Source organism: Hemiscyllium ocellatum, chromosome 14 (genome assembly GCF_020745735.1).
Source record: "Hemiscyllium ocellatum isolate sHemOce1 chromosome 14, sHemOce1.pat.X.cur, whole genome shotgun sequence".
Classification (NCBI taxonomy): Eukaryota; Metazoa; Chordata; class Chondrichthyes; order Orectolobiformes; family Hemiscylliidae; genus Hemiscyllium; species Hemiscyllium ocellatum.
In genome coordinates, this window is record NC_083414.1 from 27,186,788 (window position 1) to 27,213,079 (window position 26,292).

General features: G+C 42.8%; 1 protein-coding gene across 1 annotated transcript in view; it reads right to left on the minus strand.

Moving 5' to 3' along the window:
• Positions 1–15,055, minus strand: part of rab43 (RAB43, member RAS oncogene family) — a 32,386-nt gene extending 17,331 nt beyond the window's left edge. The window contains exons 1-2 of the mRNA XM_060835543.1: positions 14,669–15,055; positions 12,370–12,553 (exon numbers count right to left, since the gene is read on the minus strand). Coding sequence (XP_060691526.1) covers positions 12,370–12,553; positions 14,669–14,860 — 376 coding nt within the window. The 5' untranslated portion in view covers positions 14,861–15,055. The remainder of the gene's footprint in view (positions 1–12,369; positions 12,554–14,668) is intronic.
• Positions 15,056–26,292: the final 11,237 nt, after the last annotated feature.

The window sequence follows — 26,292 nt, forward strand, 5'->3', positions numbered from 1 at the left end:
AGAAGGAAGCTTACTTAAGATTGAGGAGGCAAGGACCAGACAGGGCTTTAGAGGGTTACAAGGTAGCCGGGAAGGAACTGAACAGGGGACTTAGGAGAGCCAGAAGGGGGCATGAAAAAGCTTTACTGGTTGGATTAACAAAATCCCTAAGGCATTTTACACTAATGAGAAGAACAAGAGGGTGGCCAGAGTGAGGGTAGGGTCGATCAGGGATAGTAGAGGGAACTTGTGCCAGAGTTGGAGGAAGTAGGGGTGGTCCTTAATGAATACTTTGCTTCAGTATTCACGAGCTAAAGGAACCTTTTCATTTGTGAGGACAACATGAAACAGACTGAGATGCTAGAACAGGTTGATGTGAGGAAGGAGAATGTGCTTAAAATTTTGAAAAACATAAGGATAGATAGATCCCCTGGGCCAGGTAGGATATATCCAGGATACTACAGGAAGCGAGGGAAGAGATTGCTGTGCCTTCGCCGGTGATCTTTGCGTCCACTCTATCCACTGAAGAGATAATTTGAGGTGGCAAATATTATATCCTTTTTTAAGAAAGGGAATAGGGATAAACCTGGGAATTACAGACCAGTCAATCTTATGTCAGTGTTGGGCAACTAATATTGGTGGATTCTGAGAGCTAGGATTTATGATTACTTGCAAAAACCAGTTTGATTAAAGATAGTCAGTATGGCTTTGAGAGGGGCAGGTCATGCCTCACAAAGCTTATTGAATTCTTTGAGGAAGTGACAAAACACGTTGGTGAAGGTAGAGCAGTGGATATGGTGTATATTGATTTTAGCAAGATATTTAATAAGGTTCCCCATGGTAGGCTCATTCAGAAAGTAAGGAGGCATGGAATACAGGGAAATCTATCTGTCTGGATACAGAATTGGCTGGCCCATAGAAGACCAAAAGTGGCAGTAGATGAAAAGTATTCAACCTGGAGCTTGGTGACCAGTGGTGTTCAACAGGGATCTGTTCTGGGACCTCTGCTCTTTGTGATTTTTATAAAATGACTTGGATGAGGAAGTAGAAGGGTGGGTTGGTAAGTTTGCCAGTGACATAAAGGTTGGTGAAGTTGTGAACAGTGTGGAGGGCTGTTGTAGTTTGTAATGGGACATTGACAGGATGCAGAACTGGGCTGATAAGTGGCAGATGGAGTTCAATCTGGAGAAGTTGGAAAGTCAAATTTGAGTGCAGAATACAGAGTTCTTGGCAGTGTGGAGGAACAAAGGGATCTTGAGGTCCATGTTCATAGATCCCTTAAAGTTACCATCCAGTTTGATAAGGTTGTTAAGAAAGCGTATGGTGTATGGCTTTCATTAATTAAGGATAGAGCCCTGGTTAGACCACACTTGGAATATTGTGTTCAGTTCTGGTCGCCTCATTAAATGAATGATGTGAAAGCTTTAGAGAGGGTGTGGAGGAGGTTTACCAGGATGCTGCCTGGACTGGAGGGCATGTCTTATGAAGAAAGGTTGAGGGAGCTAGTGTTTTTCTCATTGAAGCGAAGAAGGATGCGAGGTGACTTGATAGAGGTGTACATGAATTTGACAGGCATAGATAGTTTGGATAGCCAGAGACTTTTTCCATGGTGGAAATGGCTATCATGAGGGGGCACAATTTTAAAGGTGATTGGAGAAAGGTTTAGGGGAGATGTCAGAGGTAGGTTCTTTACACAGAGAGTGGTGGGTGTGTGGAACGCACTGCAAGCAGTGGTAGTAGAGTCAGATACATTAGGAACAGTTAAGCGATTCTTGGATAGGCACATGGAAAATGGCACAATAATAGGGTATGTAGGTTAGTCTGATCTTACAGTAGAATAAAAGGCCGGCACAACATTGAGGGCCGAAGGGCCTGTACTGTGCTGCACTGTTCTATGTTCAAAGTGTTCTCCATCTGAAAACATATCCTGGAAATCAATGAATATTTCAGGATGACTGAAAAACCACTATTCAATCAAGACAAAAAGATATAGGAGCAAAATTAAGTTATTCCACCCACTGAATCTGCTCTACCATTCGATCTTGACTGAAATGCTCCTCACCCCCATTCTCCTGCCTTCTCCCCGTAACCTTTGATCCCTTTGCTAATCAGGGAATTGTCTTTACTGCACTCAATGAGTTGGCCTCCACAGCCTTCTATGGCAATAAATTCCACAGGTTAACTGCCCTCTGACAGAATAAATTCTTCCACATCTCAGTTCTAAAGGGTCATCCATTCAGTCTGAGGCTATGCACTCGGTCCTAGTCTCTCCTACTAGCGGAAACACCTTCTCCACATCCATTCTATCCAGGCCTGTCAGTATTCTGTATGTTTTAAGATAACATTGCATTTGCCTTCCTAACTGCAAATTAATCTGGAGTGTCCTGTACTAAAACTCCCAAGTTCTTTGTGCTTCAGATTTCCAAAGCCTTTCCCAAGTTTGGAAACTAGACTACGCCTGTATTCTTCTGACCAAATTGCATTACCTCATACTGTATTCCATCTTTCATTTCTCTGCTCACTCTCCTAACATGTCTATGTCCTACTGCAGTCTCCCACCTAATCAATACTATCTTTGTGTTATCTACAAACTTAGCAATGATGTCCTAATGTAGAACATGAATGGTTATGGTCCCTTTCGAACTCCACTAATCACTGGCTGCCATCCTGAAAAAAACCCCTTTAACCACAATCTTTGCTGTGTGCCAATCCTCTGTCCACATAAGTACCTTTCCACTAATACCATAGGATGTTTTAAAAAATATTTTTGAGGAAAAAAAGATGACTACTTTTTAATAAAATTACAACAATAAACCAACAACACTACTCTATAAAAAAAATTTAAAAAACACAAACAGAATTATCCGCATGCAAGATAAACAGCCCAATAGAATAAGTAAATAAAATAAATAAATATCACCGATCAGTGCAGCAAAACATTACATTTATTCTGAATTTTTCCCCTTGGAGTACCAAGCTTGCTAAATCAGATAGTTATGGCTACACGAAAACCCTAATGAAAATGGCAGACAAATCTGCATCTAAGCAATCCAAAAAGAGCTGCCATGTCTTATAGAGACATTCAGTTTTTTGGTGCACCATATTTGTGAGAAAGCCCAGGGCAAATGTTCTATGATTAACTTAGAGTCAGAGATGTACAGCATGGAAACAGACCCTTCAGTCCAACCTGTCCATGCCGACCAGATATCCCAACCCCATCTTGCACCGGGCCCATATCCCTCCAAACCCTTCCTATTCAAATACCCATCCAAATGCCTCTTAAATGTTGCAATTGTACCAGCCTCCACCACTTCCTCTGGCAGCTCATTGCATACACGTACCACCCTCTTAGTTGCCACCTACTTGCCCCTTAGGTCTCTCATATATTTCCCCTCTCACCCTAAACCTATGCCCTCTAGTTCTGGACTCCACGACCTCAGGGAAAAGATATTGTCCATTACCCTATCCATGCCCCTCAATTTTGTAAACCTCTATAAGGTCACCCCTCAGCCTCCGACACTCCAGGGAAAACAGCCCCAGCTTGTTCAGCCTCTCTTTATAGCTCTATTCCTCCAACCCTGGCAACATCCTTGTAAATCTTTTCGGAACCCTTTCAAGTTTCACAACATCTTTCCGATAGGAAGGAGACTAGAATTGCATGCAGTATTCCAACAGTGGCCTAACCAATATCCTGTACAGCCGCAACATGACCTCCCAACTCCTGTACTCAATACCCTGACCAATAAAAGAAAGCATACCAAACGTCTTCTTCACTATCCTATCTACCTGCGACTCCACTTTCAAGGAGCTATGAACCTGCACTCCAAGGTCCCTTTGTTCAGCAACACTCCCTTGGACCTTACCATTAAGTGTATAAGTCATGCTCAGATTTTCTTTCCCAACACGCAGCACCACGCATTTATCTGAATTAAACTGCATCTGCCACTTCTCAGCCCATTGGCCCATCTGGTCAAGATCTTGTTGTAATCGGAGTAACCTTCTTTGCTGTCCATTACACCTCCAATTTTGGTGTCATCTGCAAACTTATTAACTCTTATGCTCTTATGTAAATGACAAAAAGTAGAGGACCCAGCACTGATCCTTGTGGCACTACAATGGTCACAGGCCTCCAGTATGAAAAACAACCCTCCACCACCACCCTCTGTCCTCTACGTTTGAGCCAGTTCTGTATCCTAATGGCTAGTTCTCCCTGTATTCCAAGAGATCTAACCTTGCTAACCAGTCTCCCATGGGAAACCTTGTCGAACGCCTTACTGAAGTCCATATAGGTCACATCTACCGCTCTGCCCTCATCAATCCTTTGTTACTTCAAAAAACTTAATCAAGTTTGTGAGACATGATTTCCCACGCACAAAGCCATGTTGACTATCCCTAATCAGTCCTTGCCTATCCAAATACATGTACATCCTGTCCCTCAGGATTCCCTCCAACAACTTGCCCACCACTGACGTCAGGCTCATTGGTCTATAGTTCCCTGGCTTGTCCTTACCACCCTTCTTAAACAAACAGTGGCACCACGTTAGCCAACCTCCAGTCTTCCGGCACCTCACCTGTAACTATCGATGATACAAATATCTCAGCAAGAGGCCCAGCAATCACTTCTCTCACTTCCCACCTTTTCCCTTCCTATGTCGTTGGTTCCAATGTGGACAATGCCCTCTTGCTGGTCCCTCTCCCCCTTGAGAACATTCTGCACCCTCTCGGAGACATCCTTGATCCTGGCACCGGGGAAGCAACACACCATTCTGATTTTTCGCTGCTGGCCACAGAAACGTCTGTCTGTACCTCGGACTAGAGAATCCCCGAACACAATTGATTTCTTGGAACCTGATGTAGCCCTCGTTGCATTACAGCCAACCTCAATACCAGAAACTTGGCTATTCATGCTACATTCCCCTGAGAATCCATCACCCCCTACATTTTCCAAAACAGCATACTTGTTTGAAATGGGGATAGCCACAGAACAGACCTGCACTAGGTGCCTACCTCTCTTACCCTTCCTGGAGTTAACCTATCTATGTGACTGTATCTGAGACTTGCCCCCTTTCCTATAACTGCCATCCATCACATACTGTTGCTGTTGCAAATTCCTCATTGCTTCTAACTGCCTCTCCAACTGATCCATTTGATCTGATAAGATTTGCAACCAACAGCATTTATTGCAGATATAATCTGCAGTAACCCTTAAGCTCTCTTTAAACTCCCACATTTGACAAGAAGCACATATCACTCTATTAAAGGCCATTTTTGCTCCTTCACAATCTACAGGCCCAGAAAATAACACCGTCTTATTCCTCTACAAAGCACTGCCCCAGGTTAAAATATAAGCTGTAACTATTAAACTAAGTTTAATCAAGAGACATATCTCAAAAACATATAATCAAGAAAGAAACCACTCTACTCACTACTGCAAACGTTCTGTAGGCCACTTAAAACAATTAACTTATCTGATTCTGTGCTGTGAACTTCGCCCAAACAGTTCCTCCAAGATCAGTTGTGAATTTCACTGTTTGTTAATTTTCCCAGACGCACTTTGATGTCCAGCGATACATGAATTCAAACAGCAAAGGCAGTAATGTGCAGGTTCACTCTGGTGTCAGTTTCTTTCTCTTTCGCTCTCTCTCTCCTGTACTAACCTCACCATATGTTTCCTTTGTCTGTTTTTCTCCTTTTAAAACTGCTGTTGTTTTGACTTTTTCCCCCCAAAGTTCCAAAACAATGCAACAGTATAGAAAACCGTGATTACTGCTCCTGGAATTTGAGGTAATCACCTCCAGCACCTAAAACACCTCGAAAAAAGGAGCAGCTGTTACAGCCAGAAATTTTTCATGTCCTCCATCCTGGATTACCCAGAATCCTTATGCCAACCCGACAGCCTAGGGGGTTTTCAGACACCCAACGCATCAAAATGTTTTTCCTCATGCAGAAAGTAAGGATATTAAAAATTTTTCTCCCATGACTGTCTACAGATGATAAATTCAGCAGGCCCAGAAGAGAGATCGGGTCAGTCTCCAAGATTCTCTGTTACTCATGCCACAGCACTTCAGTACATACGATGCCTGTGGCAGGACCACAGACGGAGTGAGTACCAGTACTTATTTTACACTTACAGCACACAAAGGATACTCCCACCTTAAATTTCGAGACATGATCTGGGGCCAGATGGACCCTATGAAGAATCTTCAACTGCATGGCATGGGTCTTATTACAGATCAAAATCTTTCTCACATTTTCACAAATAGCCTCCCATGTCTCAGAAGAGATCTCAACTCCTAACTCTCCCTCCACGATCTCACATGGTCGCTCAATATCATCCGAGGAACAACCTCCCAACAGATGATTAAGAGTACTAACTGAAAGTGCTCTTGGCATGAATTGTATTGGATCTGTAGGAGTCAGTCAAAAGCGTAATTCCTTTTTGAACAAAATCCTTATTCTGGAAAACACGAGAAAGGTCTCTGCTAGATAATCCATACTTGTGGCTTATTTGGATAAAGGACATCATCATTTCACCCTTAAATAAGTCACACAAATAGGAAGCGCCCCTAGCTGCCCAGAGTTTAAACTCGGGTTCCATTATCTCTGGCCAGAACCCCAGCATACCAACTATAGGGGTAAGAAAAGAAGTTTCAGATATATTACCCTCACTCTATCACCTCGCCCTCCACACTTTGACAACATTAATAATTATTGGATTACAACAGTATTCCACAACTGCCCTCATTTTATCTAAGAACACAAGAAAGAGGACACTTTGCTTGGCTGGCCTCAATATCCAACCATATTGACGCTGGGTCCTTACAAGTCCAGTCATTCACAAATGATAAAGGGAGCTCAACTGATATCTCCTAATATCCGGGATATCCACTCCTCCCAGCCCATGGGGCAATTGCAATTTGGTGAGCTTAATAAGGGGCTGCCTGTGGTGCCAGATAAAAGAGCTAAACCAGCATTAAGTCCCTGAAATGTTTGCCTGAGAAAAATCAAAGGAAGCATTCACATAGGGTACAACAAATGAGGAAGGACATTCATTTTAATAAGGGCTACTCAACCTAACCAGGATATTGGAAGAGCCTCCCCTCTTTGAAGATCTTGTTTAATCTTGGCAAGCAAATGAACAAAATTAGCCTTAAATAACGGACTGAAGATAGGAGTAACAAAAATACCTAAATAAAGCTCCCATGACCACTTAAAGGGAAACCTTGACTCAATGTCAGATATTCCCCCAAGACCCCTCATCAGCAAAACTTCCAATTTTGAAAGATTAATCTTATAGCCAAGAGGAGCTAAATAAATTAATACATTGTATCAAATGGGGTACAGAAACAACCAGGTTCGACAAAATGATGGGAATGTCATCCGCATCATAAAAAGATACGGCCACTCCAACCGAAAGCCTTCTCTGCATCTAAAGAGATCACTAATCCCTGAACCGATCTCTGCTGACATGCTTGGACCACATTAAGTAACCTCCCAACATTGCTGGAGGATCTGTGGCCCTTTTAAAACCCATCTGGTCCTCTTTGACAATAGATTAGATTAGATTCCCTACAGTGTGGAAACAGGTCCTTTGGCCCAACAAGTCCACACCGACCCTCCTAAGAGTAACCCACCCAGACCCATTTCCCTCTGACTAATGCATCAAACACTATAGGCAATTTGGAACGGCCAATTCACTTAACTTGCACATCTTTGGACTGTGGGAGGAAACTGGAGCACCCGGAGGAAACCTATGCAGACACAGGGAGAATGTGCAGATTTCACACAGACAGTTGCCCAAGGCTGGAATCAAACCTGGCGCTGTGAGGCAGCAGTGCTAACCACTAAGCCACCGTGCCACCCTTTCCAGGCAACAGCATATCCAGTCTTAATGCAAGAGTCTTGGACAAAATTTTAAAATCAGAATTTAGAAGCGAGATGGGCCTATAAGCAGCACAGTCCTCCGGGGTCTTCTTTTCCTTAAGGAGCAGAGAGATATTAGCCTCTCTCAAGGACGGTGGGAGGTAATCATGACTGTACAATTAATTGTACATGTCCAGCATCGGTCCTGACAATATATTTAATAATTCTTCATTAGGAAGACCATCAGGGCCGGGTGTCTTTCCACTCTGGAGCTGTTTCCCCGCCTTCTGTACCTCCTGTACTGTTAAAGGGGCATTAAGAAGAGACATCTATTCAGAGGTCTCGCCTGCAAGATCCAGGTTCTTAAAAAAGGACTCCAGCTTAGCCCATCTGTCCTCACAGCATTCCAACCGGTATAATTAGCAGTAAAATCTCTGAAATGCAGCACTGATATTTTTAGAATCACAGGTATGAATCCCAGTCCCTTCCCTGGAGGAGGTAATAGATTGGGAGGCGTTCTTTTTCCTGGCCAGATATGTCAGATATTTGTCCAGCCTATCACCATGCTCAAACAACTTTTCTATCGCGAAAGAAAGTTCCTTCCTCACTATCTGTGTGAACATGGAATTCAAGGTGGACTGAAGAGCTGTGACCCACTGCAACTTAGCCACCGATGGTCTATCAAAATATGCCATCTTGGCTGCCTTCAGTTGTGCCTTGAGCAGGCACTGCTGCTCCCTTCTGTCACTTCTGACTGGCAGAGTAGGAGATAATTATCCCCCTAGCATAAGCCTTAGCAATGTCCCAGAGAATAGACGGGTTAGTAGCCGTATCCAAACTGATGGCTTAGAATGCTTTAAACTCAATGGAGAAATACTCAGTGAACTTAAATGTCCTTGAGAATAGAGGGATCCATTCGCCAGTGCCGTGACCCTGTCACATTGCCCTTAATCTTGACCTCTAAGTATACTGCTGCGTGATCAGAAGTGGTAATATTCCCAATTGTGCAGGACATCACCGAAACCAAAAATATCACAGGGTATAGGAAAAGATCAATCATAGTACTGACACTTGTACAGATTAAAAAAAAAGCACAAAGTCTATCCACAGGTGGAGAAACGTCCAAACATCCACCAGCCCCAATTGCACCCACAAATCAACTAGTTGCTTAGACTGCAGAGAGTGTTTTGAGGGGCCATTGGGCATTCTATCTACTATAGGATCCATAAAACAGTTAAAACCTCCCTCATAATAGGTCAAAACATTAGGGCAATCAATTTGGAGAATGCATCTAGCAGGAATTTAAGGGGGTGTGTGGGGACAACAAGACATTCAAAATACCATACGCTTCACTGTATTTTGAGGCTTTAAAAATTACAGACTGCTCATATTCATGTGAGATGTAACTTAAATGGGAGATTCTTCCGAACAAGTATGGCCACTCCCCTACTCATAGTATCGAAGAACGAGAAAAACACCCAATCAAACCCACTCTAATGTAATTTCAGATGTTCTTTATCATCAAGGTGAGTTTCCTGCAATAGGACAAAATCAACCCTCTCCTTTCTAAGACTCGGAAATACCTTTTTCCTCTTGACCAGCGAGTGACTTCCCATAATGTTCCAGATACACCATCTGAGAACACAGTTAGCCATGACCCTCTACAACAACCTCTAAACTCCCAAAAGGAAGAATTCTACTTACAAATCGCTGAGTATAAATGGTAAAAGACTCATGGAGCATAAAAAAACTACACAAACTAAACCTAACCAACTAGCAGCACATTCATAAACTGTGTCTACAAAAAAACCAACAAACTAAATCAAATACAAAATACAAATGGCACTAAATGGGGTACTCTACTCCCTGCCCACAGCGGCGCATATACATCTCACTTACATCTCAATAACTCCTTCCAGCTTGAGCTGCACACCAAACTCAAGCAATAGGAAAGAAAAAACAAAGTAATATTAACAAAGTTAAAAGTGAGCATTCTACCCTTCCCCAACTATACATTAACCCTAATTAACATTGGAAAAAATCCAACAATTGAAGAAAAGGAAAGAAGTACAAAGAAAAACGAAGAGAGAAAACATTATTGTCCACATCCTTTAGACTATCCAGTCTATTTTAAAGTATTCAGAAAGGTTTTCGCTTTTTCTGTACGCTCACTTGATTCTTCAGATGAGTAAAATGAAGCATTGCTGGATATCTTACAGAATACTGAAAATCAAGGTTCCTCTTAACCTAATCAAAGTACGTCCCCTTACGAATCATGGCCGCAAAAAAATCCTTGAAGAACATAATTCTGGATCCTTTGTAAAGTGAGGTCTGCTGATCCTTCCCCTGCATTCTGGAAGCTTCTATAATTTGCTGCTTGTCCCTGTAGCATTGAAATTGCACTAGGACTGAGCAGGGGCGCTGGTCCGAACTGGGACTGCGCACCGCAACCCAATGAGCTCTGTCAACCTTCACCTGGCCTCCCAACCAAAAAATCACAGCAGCCAGTCTTCAAAAAAACTTGCTGGCTGCGCGTGTTCCACCCCCTCCAGCAATCCGATGATCCAAACATTCTTCCTCCGACCTCTCGTCAAGGTCATCTACCTGCTCGGTTAAGGTCTGGACCTGTTTCTCAAGGGCCTGGATCCATTCCATCAGGGATCAATGACTGTCATTATGCTGCGGTCCGCCGTTAGACATCCTCCATTCGCTTTGCGTGCCCTTCCAGCTTCTGCTTGTGCTTGTGCAGCATAATCAAGATCAGTTCCAGCCTAGTGCGACTCTCCTTGATTGACACCGCAATCATTTCCCAGAACTTCACAAACTCTGCAGCCAAGGTCTGTTGGGTAAGTGATTCCAACAAAGTTGCAGAGGAGGCTGTAGCTGTGGCTGTAGTCACGGTCACAGGCATGCCCCAATGCCGTCGGCGAATGTCCCGTGTGTTGGGACTTAATTGAATCTTTACCTTTTGCCATCTTCACTTACTTAAAAAAACTATAACAATTCCACAACTGTTTACCTTTCGAATTTTTCCAAAATAACTTAGGTGGGGAGGGCAAAAGCACTATTTCGCCTGAGTTGTGGTACAGAGCTCAGCAGGGCAGACCTTTAAGATCCCCACCATCTTGGATCCCTGGGATTTTATCTTTTTTTAGCAGCCTCCTGTGTGGCATCTTGTCAAAGGCCTTCCGGAAATCCAAACAGATCACATCCACTGGTTCTCCTATGTCAAGGAACTATGTTGGTACTAACACCACAGGAAATTTAATGAGGTAGATTGGAAGACAAGGCTATAGAAGGTCCTGCAACAAACTGTGGTTCATTTCAGAGCTAATGGTGACTTAGTGCATGGGATTGCAAAACGTGAGCAATTGAAAAGGTAAATATTGGGTGCTCACAACATGTAAGACAATTCAAAAAAGATTGTTAGTCTCGGGCAGTTTGCTTAGTTAAGTGAAAAAGCTGAGTAGATCTGGCAATAGAACTCTTCTGAGAAAAGGTCACTCAACCTGAAACATTAACTCTGATTTCTCTCCTCAGATGTCACCAAACATGCTGGGCCGTTCAGCAATTTCTATTTTTGTTTCTGAGTTCCAGCCTCTGCAGTTCTGCTTTTATTTTGCTTAGTTAAGTATTGCTAACATTTTGCTTCCTTTCAAAATGTTGCCTTATAACACATCTCAATAGCACATCATTAAACTTATTACAGTAGCAAAAGGTGGAAATTAACAGCATTCTGCCCATTTCAAATGCACTTTACAAATGCATGCTACATTCCCATTTTCCTTGAGGGCACTCAGCATTGCAGGTCAGTTCTTGCTTAACCTTTTTAAAGGATAAAGAAACATAATAACTAGCTTCAACACAGATTCACACATTTAAGCAGTGGGCATTAGGATATCCTCCTTTCCATCACTTTTAAAGGTAACGTGCCTGATTTTAATTGTTTCAGGTGTATGCAAATAATTAGCAGTGGCTAATGTCAATAGCAGGAAAGCACAGGTTCTCTAGAGGAAATAGAAGGACGAAGGGAGGAGAGGTTTATTGTTTTCCCAATCTCATAGTTAGGATTATTCTTTTCTTTCTCACCTCCTTAATCCCTCACTCATTCATTTATTTATTGTCATTTGGCAAAGGGCGGTTGCTCAAGCCCAACACATCTGTAGAAAAGTGTGTGAAGGACCAAACAGCTAAAATAGCATAACCAAGATTGGCTGTACTTGCATGGCTGAGGCAGCATCAGGCCACTTCCATCCTTAAAGCAAGAAACTGAACACATGGTCTCCTCATATACTCATCTCACCAAGCACCATTTAAAATAACCTAACAGTTAAAAGGTACAAGAGATACAATTATACACTTTCACAAAATAGAAACCTCTGAACACAACAAACAGTTGTGGAGAAATGCTTCTGTATTATTGCTGCCGCTTTTGATGATACTATCTATGCCCGGCCAAGGTAACAGGTATTAGCATGATTATACACCAACCCACATTTAATTCAAACTGCCTGTAAGCAAACCTACCAATTAATAATTGCACAATGTTTGAACCCGCATACTTCTTCACATCTTCTATCCACCGAGGCACAGATTCAAAAGATCCCCTTTTGCTAATGTCATAAGCAACAATTGCACCATTAGCACTTCGATAATAACTCTGTGTAATGGTCCTAAAACGTTCTTGTCCAGCTGTGTCCCATATCTGCAACTGTAACAAGAAAACAAAAATAAAAATAGAAAAAAGGAAACAAGAACATTGTTCAACAATGGTTTAGTGGTTAGTCTGACCACAAAGCAGAATAGACACCCAGTTACATTCTTTAGATCATGTTAAAGATTGTTGAAACACAAATTTAAGGTGACACAGTGGCTTGGTGGTTAGCACTGCTGCCTCACCACGCCAGGGACCCAGGTTCGATTTCAGCCTCGGACAACTGTCTGTGTGCAGTTTGCGTGGGTGTGCGCCGGTTTCCTTCAACAATCCAAAGATGTGCCAATTTGGTGAACTGGCCATCTAAATTGTCCGTGTTCGGGGTATGTAGTCAAGGGTAAATATAGGATAGGGGAACGGGTGTGGGTGGGTTACTCTTCGGAGGATCGGTATGGACTTGTTGGGCTGAAGGGCCTGCTTCCACAATGTAGGGATTATAATTCTAAGTATAATTAAGGATTCGAGAATTTGAACTAGTTTCTTTTCCTTTTACCGGATGTGGTTTTTGCTAGCCTTTTTGTCTTTTTTTTTTGTCCAGTGAATGGTTAAGACTACATCAATGACATCTGGCTGGTCTTCTGTCTTCCACCCTCTATAAAGATTACCTCATCCAATATTCTGCCACCTGTTTCATTGATGAAAGTCGATCTCATAGCATCACCCATTTGCCCATTAACCTATACTGGTTCTCAGTTCATCACCACATTGACGTTTCCTCTTGCATCAAATAAATACAAGTTGCTGTATCAAGCAAATGCTGGTCATTAGTTTGCAAACCTGAAGACATCAATAACAAACTGTCAAGTCAGAGATAGCTCAAATATCATAGAATGGGAGTTCATACAGTTGTCAGTGTACTGCAGCACATCAACTGAAATGATTTCAAAGCCATGATTCACACTAGTTTATGCTACACTTTGTTTTGATGCCCAAGATGAACTTTATACTGCAACTACTTCCAATTCAAGATAAAACAGCATAACTAAATGACTTAAAAAAAACTGATTTTAAAAAAACAAAAAATGGTTAAAAAGAACAGCATTGCTAGAAGAGATGTGAAAACAGATTACCTAACCACCGCCACCCCTTCTTGACAGTTTTGGCAAGTGTAAAAAACACATATCTATATCACAATTTATTTTCAAAGCCAATCTGAAAAGACATATTTGCAATAAATACTTGTTTGCATGCATAAAATAAGTTGTTTCAAAACACATGTTTCTCTCGTGAGAGACAGCTTGTTCTATGTAATGTGAATCATTTATTCATTAACCCATGAGTACTATATCAGTGTGCAACTGACTAAATTTCACTTGTTAGTTTTCCTTCTGCTTAAGGGGCTGTAAGTTTTTTTTTAAGGACAGCAGGTGAACCTTCACCAATGATCGTCTGAGTGATGTAATAATAAATGTGAACAACGCAAAACCTTAAGATCTATATTCTGTAATATGGCAATCTGCCAAGATTCTATTTCCTGTTTAAGATTAGCTGCAAAATAAAACTATTTATTTTCCTGCCACTTTGGGTGTTTCATTAGCCTAACGTAAAACGTTTCAATTCCTCTCTTGAGGCGCAAGTTTAAAGGTGGCACAAACAAGCCAAAGAAATTTAAACTCAAAGTGCACAAAAAAAAACTCAGCAGTTCTGGCAACATCGAGAAACAGACTTAACCTTTCGAGTTATTTTTGACGTTTCTTCAGAATCCTTTTCTAAATAAAAAAGAATCACATCCCCCAACATCCACTGCATTTTGCTTTTATTAAGGGAGACTTTTACTTTGTCAACACCTCAAACTGACTCATCCTTGACAAGTGGGGGCTTTGGGTGCAGTAGGTGAGAGCTTCTGGTTAGTTGGGTTTTGGCAAGACTCGTCGGACAAGTGGAAAGATTGTGTGTACGTGTTGAACAATAGGCAAAGTCCAAATGGATTAAAAAGGGAAAGGCAACAATAGGAAATCCCCTGCCAAGCCCTGGGTCTTGGGAAGAGTGAGTGAGTGAGTGAGCTCGCACCTGCTGCCAGTGCATCATAACCAACGGGGCGCTGCACCAGCATCAGAGGCTGCAGCAGGAGAGGCTGCAACCAGACCCCCGACGGCCAGGCTTCGAACTTACTTTCACCCGCTTGCCTTGGATTTCTAAGGTTTTCATTGTGAAGTCCACCCCGATCGTGTTGCCTTGCTTCTCCACGAAAATGCCCGACTTGAACCGCTGCACGACGCAGGTCTTGCCGACGCCGGCGTCTCCAATCAGAACGATCTTGAAGAGGAAATCGTAAGGCTCGTCCGGATCCACAGGCCCCGACATCTTCTTCAGTTGCCCGGCCCGCCGACGCACGAAGACTTTCCGGCGCGCGAGCGAGCGGCGGGCTCCGGAGGACAGCAGCGACCCGAGTAATCGACCAGAGCCCGCACGCCGAGGGACATGACGTGGATGTGGAAAGCCCGGAACCGACGGAAAACGTTCCAGAGAGATCCACCGCAAGGACCCTTTCCCCCCACCTCCCCCGCCTCCTGCCAGCCGCCCGCCCGCCGCACTGCCTGAGCGCAAACCCCATGCAACCGATAGGGCACTTGCACGTGGCTGCCCCAAACGCGCCGGCAGGACCCAGCGCCGAGGCGCACGTGTCTAACCTACTTGTTGCGGGGCACCTCGGTTTTCGATCGTGTCCAAACTGCGAGCGAATTCACCGTCTTCTTCAGAGCGAAGAACATTGGAAATAGGTAGACAAGCAGGAGGCTGGAAGAACACAGCAAGCTCGGCAGCTTCAGGAAGTAGAGAAGTCGACGTTACGGTTGTAAACCTTAGATTAGATTAGAATTTCTACAGTATGGAAACAGGCCCTTCGGCCCAATAAGTCCCAACAAGACCCTCCGAAGAGTAACCCACTTCAGACCCAATCCCCTACCCTCTCTCTTTCCCTGATTAATGACATTTTTCTCATTCCTGAAGAAGGGCTCATGCCCGAAACGTCGACTCTCCTGCTCCTTGGATGCTGCCCGACCTGCTGCGCTTTTCCAGCAACACATTTTCAGCCCTGACTAATGCACCTAACACAATTTAGCATGGCCATTCACCAGACGTGCACATTTTTGGATTGTGGGAGAAAATTGGAGAACCTGGAGGAAAGCCACACATACACAGGGAGAATATGCAAACTCCACACAGACAGTTGCCCAAGTCTGGAATTGTGAAGCAGCAGTGCTAACCACTGAATCACCTTGCTGCCCTTCTTCAGCACTGAGGAGCAGGAGTAGGCTGCTTGCCCCCTCGAGCCTGCTCTACCATTCAACTTAATCATGGTACATATTCAACCTCAAAGTCATTTTCCCCATGTCTCTTGGTGTATTTAATATCTAGAAATCTATTGATGTCTGTCTTGAACAGACACAATGACTGAGCCTCCAAAGCTCTTCTAGAGAGAGAATTCCAAAGGTTCATGGCATCTGCCAAACTGCTTGATGTTATTGCTGTTGCTCATGTTTGACCAAATTGCTTGAGTCTGCTTCAGATATCTGTAGTCATCCATGCAGAAAACATAGCCCACTCTAATCAATATATATTTCTGGTATTCAGGACTGTGCATACCATTACTTCTATGAATTAAATTGACAAATAAAACTGATGCATAAATTATGAAATTGATTGTTGAAATGCACAGGAAGCTTAATTTTTGAAAAATTTAAAACCAGTAATAAACCAAATTCGTATAAAACTTAAACATTGCTACTTTCAGAGTTGCTGCCAGACCTGCTGAGCAGTTGCTACATCCGTTTGCATTTCATTACAACGAAATTAGATTGTCCGATTGAAAGGTTGGACCTGAACCATTGAGCTGAATTTCATCCTAAGGCAGCAACACAGTTGAAGACATGTTATCAGGAAAGTTGGGGCTGTCTTGATGGTTTCTTAACATGTTCCCATGTCCCTTGATGACAATAACTTATTCATAGTTTAGGCAAACATCTTAAAAGTGGTTGATAATCAACTGAGAGAGTTAACGAACCACAAAGAGATCATTGCATGGCAGTTTTAGATTTCTAGACAATGCCCAAATAACATATCAGTTCGACAGCATAGAATATAGAACATAGAACACTACAGGACAGTATAGGCCCTTGGGCCCTTGATGTTGTGCCGACCTTTTGTCTTACTCTAAGATCAAATTAACCTATGTACCCTTCATTTTACCATCATCCATGTGCCTATCCAAAATGTCTGTAATGTAACTGTCTCTACTACCACTGCTAGCAGTGCTTTCCACGCACCCACCATTCTCTGTGTAAAGAAACTACCTCTGACATTTCCCTAAACCTTTCTCTAATCACCTTAAAATTATGCCCCTCGTAATAGCCATTTCTGCTCTTGGAAAAAGTCGCTGGCTATTTACCTATCTATGCCTCTCATCATTTTGTACACTTCTATCATGCAACCTCTCATTCTTCTTCGCTCCAAGGAGAAAAGCCCTAGCTCCCTCAACCTTTCTTCATAAGACATGCTCTCCAGTCCAGGTAGCATCCTGGTAAATCTCCTCTGCACTCTCACTAAAGCTTCCATGTCCTTCCTGCAATGAGGCAATTAGAACTGAACAGAATATTCCAAGTCTGGTCTAACCAAGCCTTTATAGAGCTGCAGCATAACTTCATGGCTCTTAAACTCAGTCTCCATACTCATGAAAACCAACATGTCATACGGCTTCTTGACAACCTTGTGTGGCAATCTTGAGTGATCTATGAACGTGGACCCCAAGACCCCTCTGTTCCTTCACACTGTCAAGAATCCTGCCTTAAACCTTGTAATCTGCATTCAAATTTGACCGTCCAAAATGAATCACTTCACACTTTTCCAGGTTGAACTCCACCTGCCACTTCTCGGTCCAATTCTGCATCCTGTCAATATCCCATTGCAACCTACAACAGCCCTCCACACTATCCACAACTCCACCAACCTTCATGCAATTGGCAAGCTTATTAACCGACACTACCACTTCTCATCCAATTTATTTATAAAAATCACAAAGGGCAAAGGTCCCAGAATCGATCCCTGTGGAACACCACTGGTTGCCAAGCTCCAGGCTGAATACTTTCCATCTACTACCAACCTTTGTCTTCTATGGGCCAGACAATTCTGTATCCAGACAGCCAAATTTCCCTGTATCCCATTCCTCCTTACTTTATGAATGAGCCTACCAAAAGGAACCTTATCAAATGCTTTTTTAAATAATCATAAATTGTGTATCTCAGAGTCCTCTCCAATAATTTGCCCACCATCAATGTAAGACTGACTGGACTTTAATTCCTAAGGCTATCCCTATTCCCTCTCTTGAGCATGGCAAAAACATTAGCCACCCTCCAATCATTTGGTACTACACCAGTGTACAGTGAGGACACAAAGATCTTCACCAAAGGCTCAGCAAGCTCTTCCCTAGTTTCTCATAGTAACATTGGGTTTATCCCATCTGGCCCAGGGGACTTATCCTTATGTTTTTCAAAATTTCCAGCACATCCTCTTTTGACATTAACCTGTTTGAGCATATCAGCCTGTTTTACACTGTCCTCACAAACAACAAGGTCCCTCTCAATAATGAATACTGAAGCAAAGTATTCATTAAGGACCTCCCCACATCCTCCGATTCCAGGCACAAGTTCCCTCCACTATCCCTGATTGGCCCTACCCTTGTTCTGGCCATCCTCTTGTTTCTCACACAAGCATAGAATGCGTTGAGATTTTCCTTAATCCTATGCACCAAGGCTTTTTCATGCCCTGTTCTAGCTCTCCTAAGTCCATTCATCAGTTTCTTCCTGGCTAGCTTGTAACCATATAGATTCCTATATGATCATTGCCTTCTCAACATTAAGTACGCTTCCTTCTTCCTCTTGACCAGATGTTCCACACCTCTTGTCATCCAAGGTTCCATCACCCTACCATCCCTTCCTTGCCTCAGTGGGACAATCCTATCCAGCACTCACAGCAAGTGCTCCCTAAACAACCTCCACATTTCTGTTGTACATTTCCCTGAGAATATCTGTTCCCAATTTATGCTCCACAATTCCTGCATAATAGCATTGTAATTTCCCCTCCCCCAATGAAATAATTTCTCATGCCATCTATTCCTATCCCTCCATGATTATAACAAAGGTCAGGAAGTTGTGATCACTATTACTGAAGTGCGCTCTCACTGAGAGATTTGACACCTGACCTGGTTTGTTGCCAAGCACCAAATCCAATATGGCCTCCCCTCTAGTTGGCCTATCTACATATTGAGTCAGGAATCTTTCCTTGGACTCACATGACAAAATCTACTCCTTCCAAATATTTCCACTAAGGAGGTTCTAATCAATATTACGGAAGTTGAAATCATCCATGACAACAACTCTGTTACTTCTGCATCTTTCCAATCTGCTCCTCCATGACTCTGTTGCAATTGGGGGAGTCTATAGAACACTCCCAATAAAGTTGCTGTTCCTTTCCTGCTTCTGACGTCTACCTGGCTCATAGACAACCTGCTTCTGACGTCATACTGGCTCGTAGACAACCCCTCCTCAACATCCTGCAGAAAGGATGTTTCTCGGCTGTGCAGTCTAGAACCAGAGACAAGGACTCAGGACAAATATATATTATATAGGACTGAGATGAGAAGGCACTTCTTCATTTAGAAGGTGATGAAGTTTTGGAATCCTGTACCCTAGAGTGCTGTGGAAGTTCAGTTAGTGAGTAAACTCAAGATAGAGAATATATATTTCTAGTTACTCATGATATCGTGAGGGAGAAAGTTGGGTATGACATGAGTTAACATATAAATGCACATGAAATTCCAGCTGGGATTGGATTGAGACAGGGAGTTTTAGTTAACATTATAAATAATAATCTTTGAAGATTCATTTTTATTTGTTCTTATTCAAGAAAGTAGTCAAGATAAAATGAAAATTATTTAAACTGTACACACAGATACTGAAGTAGCAGATAGACAGTTTCTGTGAAAATGCAATGTGACTGAACCAGCATGCACCCTGAGGTCTTAAATGTGAGGATGATTCCATACTACACAGAGAAAAACAAAGCAATTGGGTTTAGTGAAGTGTGAGAATGAAGTACTGGTTTCAGAGAGGAGAAGATAGGTAGTGGCACCTGGGAAGATAGGTAGTGGTGAGACTAGGGGTTAGAGGTGTGTTTTGGAATGTGTGAAAATCAAGGTGTTTGTCTAAAACAGACCATTTTGGAATTTGAGTAATGTACTATCTTTGCAACCTACAATGTATAAATATCTGATGAATTCTGGTTGAGATGTAGTGTTATCTCAGAATGTTTTCTGGGGTGGACTCTCTCGGCATTGGCTCAATAAATGAGTGTTGACCTGTTTTGAGATTATTTCATGAAATAATCAACTACAGAAAACCTAGAGATATAATGTTAGCATGAGAATATGATTTTGAGGTAGATGATCAGCCATGACCTAGAATGGTGGAGCAGGCTTGAGGGACTGAATGGCCTATTCCTGCTCCTGTTTTCCTATATGCCATTGACTTCAGAACTGGAGGCCCATCACCTTGCCAGACATCAGATTGTTGTTGAAATACTTCTTGCGATGCACTCACATCCTTGTGACTGCACTGTAGTGACTTAGTTCCTGACCCACCTCTATACATATCTGCTTTGTCAGTCTATCTGAGCCCTTCCTGCCACTGTCCAGGAACATTCTTCAGGCTGCTGTCACCTCTGACAACCCCTACAGGGAGGATTTGGCAAGTCATAGGACTGCTATTCTACAAGTGCACGCCATTCTGCTGTTCCAATTAATTCCATCCTTGACCATCACTCACAATGCCAGAATCCGGTCATAGCTGACAGGTGCCCCTTACACCAAACCTGTCATGCCTAGATTCCAATCTCCTCAATGAATCTGCCTAAGTAGATAGAACGGGCCAGCAGGCCTTCCCGTAAACCTTCTATTTCAAATACTGTACCATTTGATATTTGATACGTTGGGACCTGGAAATTTTCCCAACTTGGGGTCCTGACTCTGGAATCAAAATTCAGCCCACTAACTTCGATCTCAACATTAATTTCTCACACTAACCCTCAACCCCTGATGTCTTTAATACCTGTAAAGCTATCCAACTTTGTCCTGAAGATACTCAAAGACTGAATATCTATAGTCTTCTGATGAAGAAAATGCAGATTCAGCATCCTTAGAGTGAAGCCATGTCTCCCTAACTCAGTCCTGAGTCCCAGTTCTAGAATAACACTCTATTATGCACCCCACTATGCTGCTACCCTTCCCCCAGACCACATCAACCTCCAGAGATACATCTTCCTTCATCTACCCTGTCAAGCTTTCTAAGAATGCTGTCTATTTTAATGAAATCAACTCAAATTATTCTAAACTCTAGACAATATAGGTCCAATCTCTCTTCATAGGATAATTGCATCATCTCAGAAATTAGTCTGGTAAACCTTCATTTCACTGACTCTATTAAAAGTATATCCTTCCTCAGGTAATCAGGGTCAAAACTGGACCAATATTCCATGTGTAATCCTAGTGAGGATCTATAAAATTGCAGCAAGACATCTTTGCTCCTCTTCTAATAAAGGCCAAAATACCATTTGCCTTCCTATTTGTCGGCTGAACTTTCATGTTAGTTTTCAGTGACTCAAGTGCAAGGATACCCAGGTCCTAGGGGACATCAACATTTCCCAATGTCTCAGTGATAGGGGTAATGTCACTGGACCTGGGTAGAGGGCCAGAGTAATACTCAGGGAGATGAGTTCAAATCCCATTGTGGAGGCTGTTGGAATTGAAATTTAACTAATAAATGTAGAGATAAAAGCCAGTCTAATTGATGAGCAAGAAACTATTGACAATTGTTGGAAAAACCCATCAAGTTCCCTAATATATGTGTATGTATTTCAGCTTCTCACTAACTGATGGAAATCTGTCATTATTTGATGAATAACAATGTGCTTGATTCTTAAACAGTTCAGCAGACCAATAAGTTATGTCAAACTGCTAAAAAGCGTGAAAAAAGAAAATTAAACAGATTGACCATCTAGGCACTAGAAGCAACAATGTAGGATCAAGAACCTGAGAAAGGGGGGAATCCAAGATGGCAGTGATCTAGGAAGATCGCGTTGCAGAGCTCCGCACCGCATTGCAAGCGAGACGAAGTCCTGACCTGTCCTACCCGGACCACCGTGATATCCTGGGACTCTGGAAAGGTCATTGAGTTCTAGGAAAGTGTTGGAGAGCAACTTACCTTGGTTTTCATTTTTTTTTACATTAGATTACTTACAGTGTGGAAACAGACCCTTCAGCCCAACAATTCCACACCGACCCGCTGAAGCACAACCCACCCGTAACCCTACATTTACCCCTTACCTAACACTACAGGCAATTTAGCATGGCCAATTCACCTGACCCGCACATCTTTGGACTGTGGGGGGAAACCGGAGCACCCGGAGGAAACCCACGCAGACACGGGGAGAATGTGCAAACTCCACACAGTCAGTCGCCTGAGACGGGAATTGAACCCGGGTCTCTGGCGCTGTGAGACAGCAGTGCTAACCACTGTGCCACCATACCGCCCACTTTGCCATCCCCGTTGTCCAGGGATGCCAAAGAAGGGAAGAGTTACATCCAAGCCAGGCCCATGGCCCAGCCTGCAGAACCCTCAGACTCGATTGCTTACCAAGTCTTTGTGAAGGAGCTCCGGAAATCTCATGGGATGTTAGGGAAGCAGATAGAGGAGAAGCTGGCCCCGATCTCTATCATGCTGCAGAAGCATGAACAGCAGCTGGGAGACCTGGAGAAAGGGACGGATGAGGTAGAACACAGAGTTGCAGTGTCGGAAGCTGATAATAGTTCCTCCAAGGATAAGATCCAGGCCCTGGAGACACAGGTCCATAATTTGCTTGACCAGGTAGATGACCTTGAGAATAGAGGCAGGAGAAAAAAATATTCGGATCGTTGTTCTGCCAGAGGGTAAAGGAGGTGAGTGGCCAATGGAAATTACTGAGGACTGGTTGCCAAAATTCCTTAACTTTGAGGCTAGAATGAGAAGCTTGAAGATTTGAGAGGGCTCACTGGGTCAGAGCATGGAGGTCAGGTCTGGACAGCATCTTCATCCTATATTGATGCGGTTTCATCACAATAGTGATAAGGAGAAAATTGTGGAAGCTTCCAGAATCCAGAGGAAGGATCCAAAGGCCCTAGTTTATGAGGGCTCTAAGATCATGTTCTTACAGGACTTCTCCAAATAAAATCCTATGATGGCATCAAGAGATGACTGAGGGAGATTTTAATTGTCTCATGGATCCTACAGTAAGCAGGTTGCCCAAAGACCCCTGATACCCTCTTACAAACTAAACAGTTAGTGGATCTGTGTGTGGAGTTATGGTTGGTGGATGTCCTGAGGCAGGGATTTTACATTTTTTTCCAATCCACACAGATGTCACACCAGAATTGATTTATTTCTGACCCCCGTGGCAACCCTGTACTTGGTGGCATCTTGTACGATTGGTAATAATACCATCACTGATCACGCTCCAGTGTACCTGTTGGTTAAGCTTAATGATGCTACAGTGGGCCCAAGGCACCGGTGAATGGATTCCCTTTATCCTTAAGGATAATAAGTTTGTGCAGTATGTCTCTAAGGAATTTAGGGCATTCCGAGACATTAATTCAGGCTTGGTTAGTAGCCTGTCCATCCTTTGGGAAACTGCTAAAGCCTATGCCAGGGTGTTAGTTATTTCCTACTTAGCCAGTAGGAAGTGGCAAAAGGGTGAACAGCAGCGTCTCCTTGAAGCACAATTGAAGGCAGCCAAGAAGGCTTACTTTGACAGGCCCTTGTTGATCGCGCTACAGAGGATTACAGCACTGTGGTCTGCATTGAATTTCGTGCTCACGCAGACAGCAAAGAAGGAGTTTACTTTTGCAAAACAAAGATTATATGAGCATGATGACAAGCCAGGCAAGTACCGAGCATATTTCGCCAGGAAAACGAGTGCCCCTCAAGCCATTATGTTGATTAGGGAAAGGTCTGGGAACCTAACATGTGATTCTAAAAAGGTTAATCCAGAAATTTTACTCTGAATTATACCATTCTGAGGGTTGTGAGGAGGGGCAGGCCAACAAGGCCTCCTTTTTCAAGGATCTGGAGCTCCCGGATGTGATCCCCAAACAAGAGTCTTTTCTCAATGCTCCCTTATCAGAGCAAGAGGTGCAGGAGGCTGTGAAGCAGCTTCAGAATGGAAAGGCACCCGGTCTAGATGGACCTTTCAGCAAATTCGATAAGGAATTTATAAGCATATTGTCAGGCCCGATGGTCAAAATGTTCAATGACTCGTACAGTATTGATTGTCTCCCGCCATCTCTAAGAGAGGCCAAAATATCACTTATGCTTAAAAAAGGGAAGGTCATGGAGGACTGTGCTTCTTACAGACCCATTTCACTTTTAAATGTGGACTTTAAAATCCTCTCCAAAACTCTTGCTTTAAGGCTGGAGACTGTGTTACCTTTTATTGTTAAAGAGAACCAGATGGGTTTCGAAAAGGGCCGCAGATCCTCCAATAATGTTAGGAGGCTGCTTAATTCAAGCATGTCAACAACAGTCGATACAGGGATTGGTGATTCTATAGATGCAGAGAAGGCATTTGACCGAGTTGAGTGGCCATACCTTTTTTGCACTCTGGAGCAGTTTGGCATGGGCAAAGCCTTTATAAGATGGGCACAGGTTCTCCACAGTGACCCTCTCACTGCGGTCATCACCAATGATCAAGCAATGTTAGCATTTTTAGGGACAGTCAACAGGGCTGTCCCCTTTCGTTGTTGCTTTTTACATTGGTGTTTGGCGGATGCCACTTGTAGGGCTCCCAATATATTGGCTCCAGAAATGGGGTCAAAATTACATAAGATTTCATTGTACATGGGCGATGTCATCATTTTTTTGTCAAACCCAGCAGTTTCAGTGCCTCACCTGATAAAATGCATCAGATCTTTTGGCACCTTTTCAGGGTATAAGATTAATATTGCAAAATCAGAGCCTATGTTTATGGGTGGTCTTATGAAGGTGCTAGGTCTTGAGGGAGAATCTCAATTCCCAATTAAGTGGTCACGGGGGGTTTTATGTATTTGGGCATATTCATCACTCCAATTCTTGACCAGTTGTTTAAAACTAATTGTGTTCAATTACAAGACAAAATCAAACAAGATCTTCGAAGATGGGAAGTGCTACCGGTCTCATGGTTAGGTCAGATATCACTTATTAAGATGAATATTCTCCCCCGTTTGTTGTACCCTATATGGATGCTCCCCCTGATTAACAATAAGCAAACACTCAGGAGACTGAACGGCTGGTTCAGCTCCTTTATTTGGCATCGTAAGCAATTGCTTTAAAGGAGTGGATGTCCTAAACATTAAAAACTATCAACTAAGCTTGCTTTTATCTTACTTGAGTGATTGGGCCTGTGAGAACCCTCTTTCAATATGGTTAGATATCGAAACCTCTCAGGCGAAGTGCCTCCGTAGTAGCTTGCTGTTTTTGGACAAAATGAAGACAGTTAAGGATTATTGCCACAACCCAATAGTTACCATCCAGTTTATGCATGGAGGGCAATTTGGCAGATGGAAGGCAATATTGGCAAAATGTCTTGTCTTACACCTGTAGTGAGTATGCCGGGTTTTCAACCTGGGATGATGGATTCAGGATTCAAACATTGGGCAGCTAGGGGTGTGTCTTGCATGGGTGATTTATTTGAAGGAGGTGTAATGATGTCTTTTGATCATTTAGCATGGAAATACATTCTATCAAGCAGGGATTTCTTTCATTTTTTTTAAGTTATTGTTCAAAAAAAGACTAAATTTTTGACTGATCCCTATAAATCCAACATAGATAGGAGGTAGGTCGGTGCTAAGAGTTTCTGTCGGCACTTTATATCATCAACTGGGGTGTGGCCCCTCAGATGAGTTCAATCTGCTTTGCAGGGGAGGCATGGGAAGATATTTGGGAAAACACAAGGAAGATATCAATTTGCATAGGCTCCATGCTTTACAGTTGAAGATCCTCCACAGGGTCCACTTGGCTCCGGATTGTTTGTCAAAATTTAAACCAGGGATATCTTCAACATGCCCCACGTGTAAAGTTGGTATGGGCACTCTTAACCATTGTCTCTGGTCCTGTGGTAAGCTTCAAACATACTGGAGCACTGTGGCAGATGCAGATCTCTCTTCATCTTGGACTGCGCAGTGTGCTCCCTGTGGATGTGCATAAGAAAAAAACTTTTCAACATCCTCACTTTCTGCACAAGAAAGAATATCTTCTTAGGTTGGGTGTCCAAAAATCCCCAGGCTTGTCAGGTTGGCATAATATTGTTATGGAGCATATCCCCTTGGATCTTCTTACAAGTATGGTACACCACAAAACTAAGAATTTCCATAAGACATCACAGCCCTTTTTGGAATACCTGGACACAGATTTATCTGCATCACTAATAAGGGCTTTTATATAGCCCATAACGATTGTTCTTTACGAGTCCAATATCAAGAGAGGGGCAACTGCGAACATATGAATATGCGAAAATGAATGCGCTCGACATTGGAGAGTTACTGTTTTGTTTTGCTAAGCTGTATTATTATTATTTATTATTTTGTTGTTAGTTATTATTTATTTAGTTTAATAGATAGTTGGGTTTTTTCATATCTTTTTATACATATTTACACATTTGTACATGAGGGCAGTTTGGGT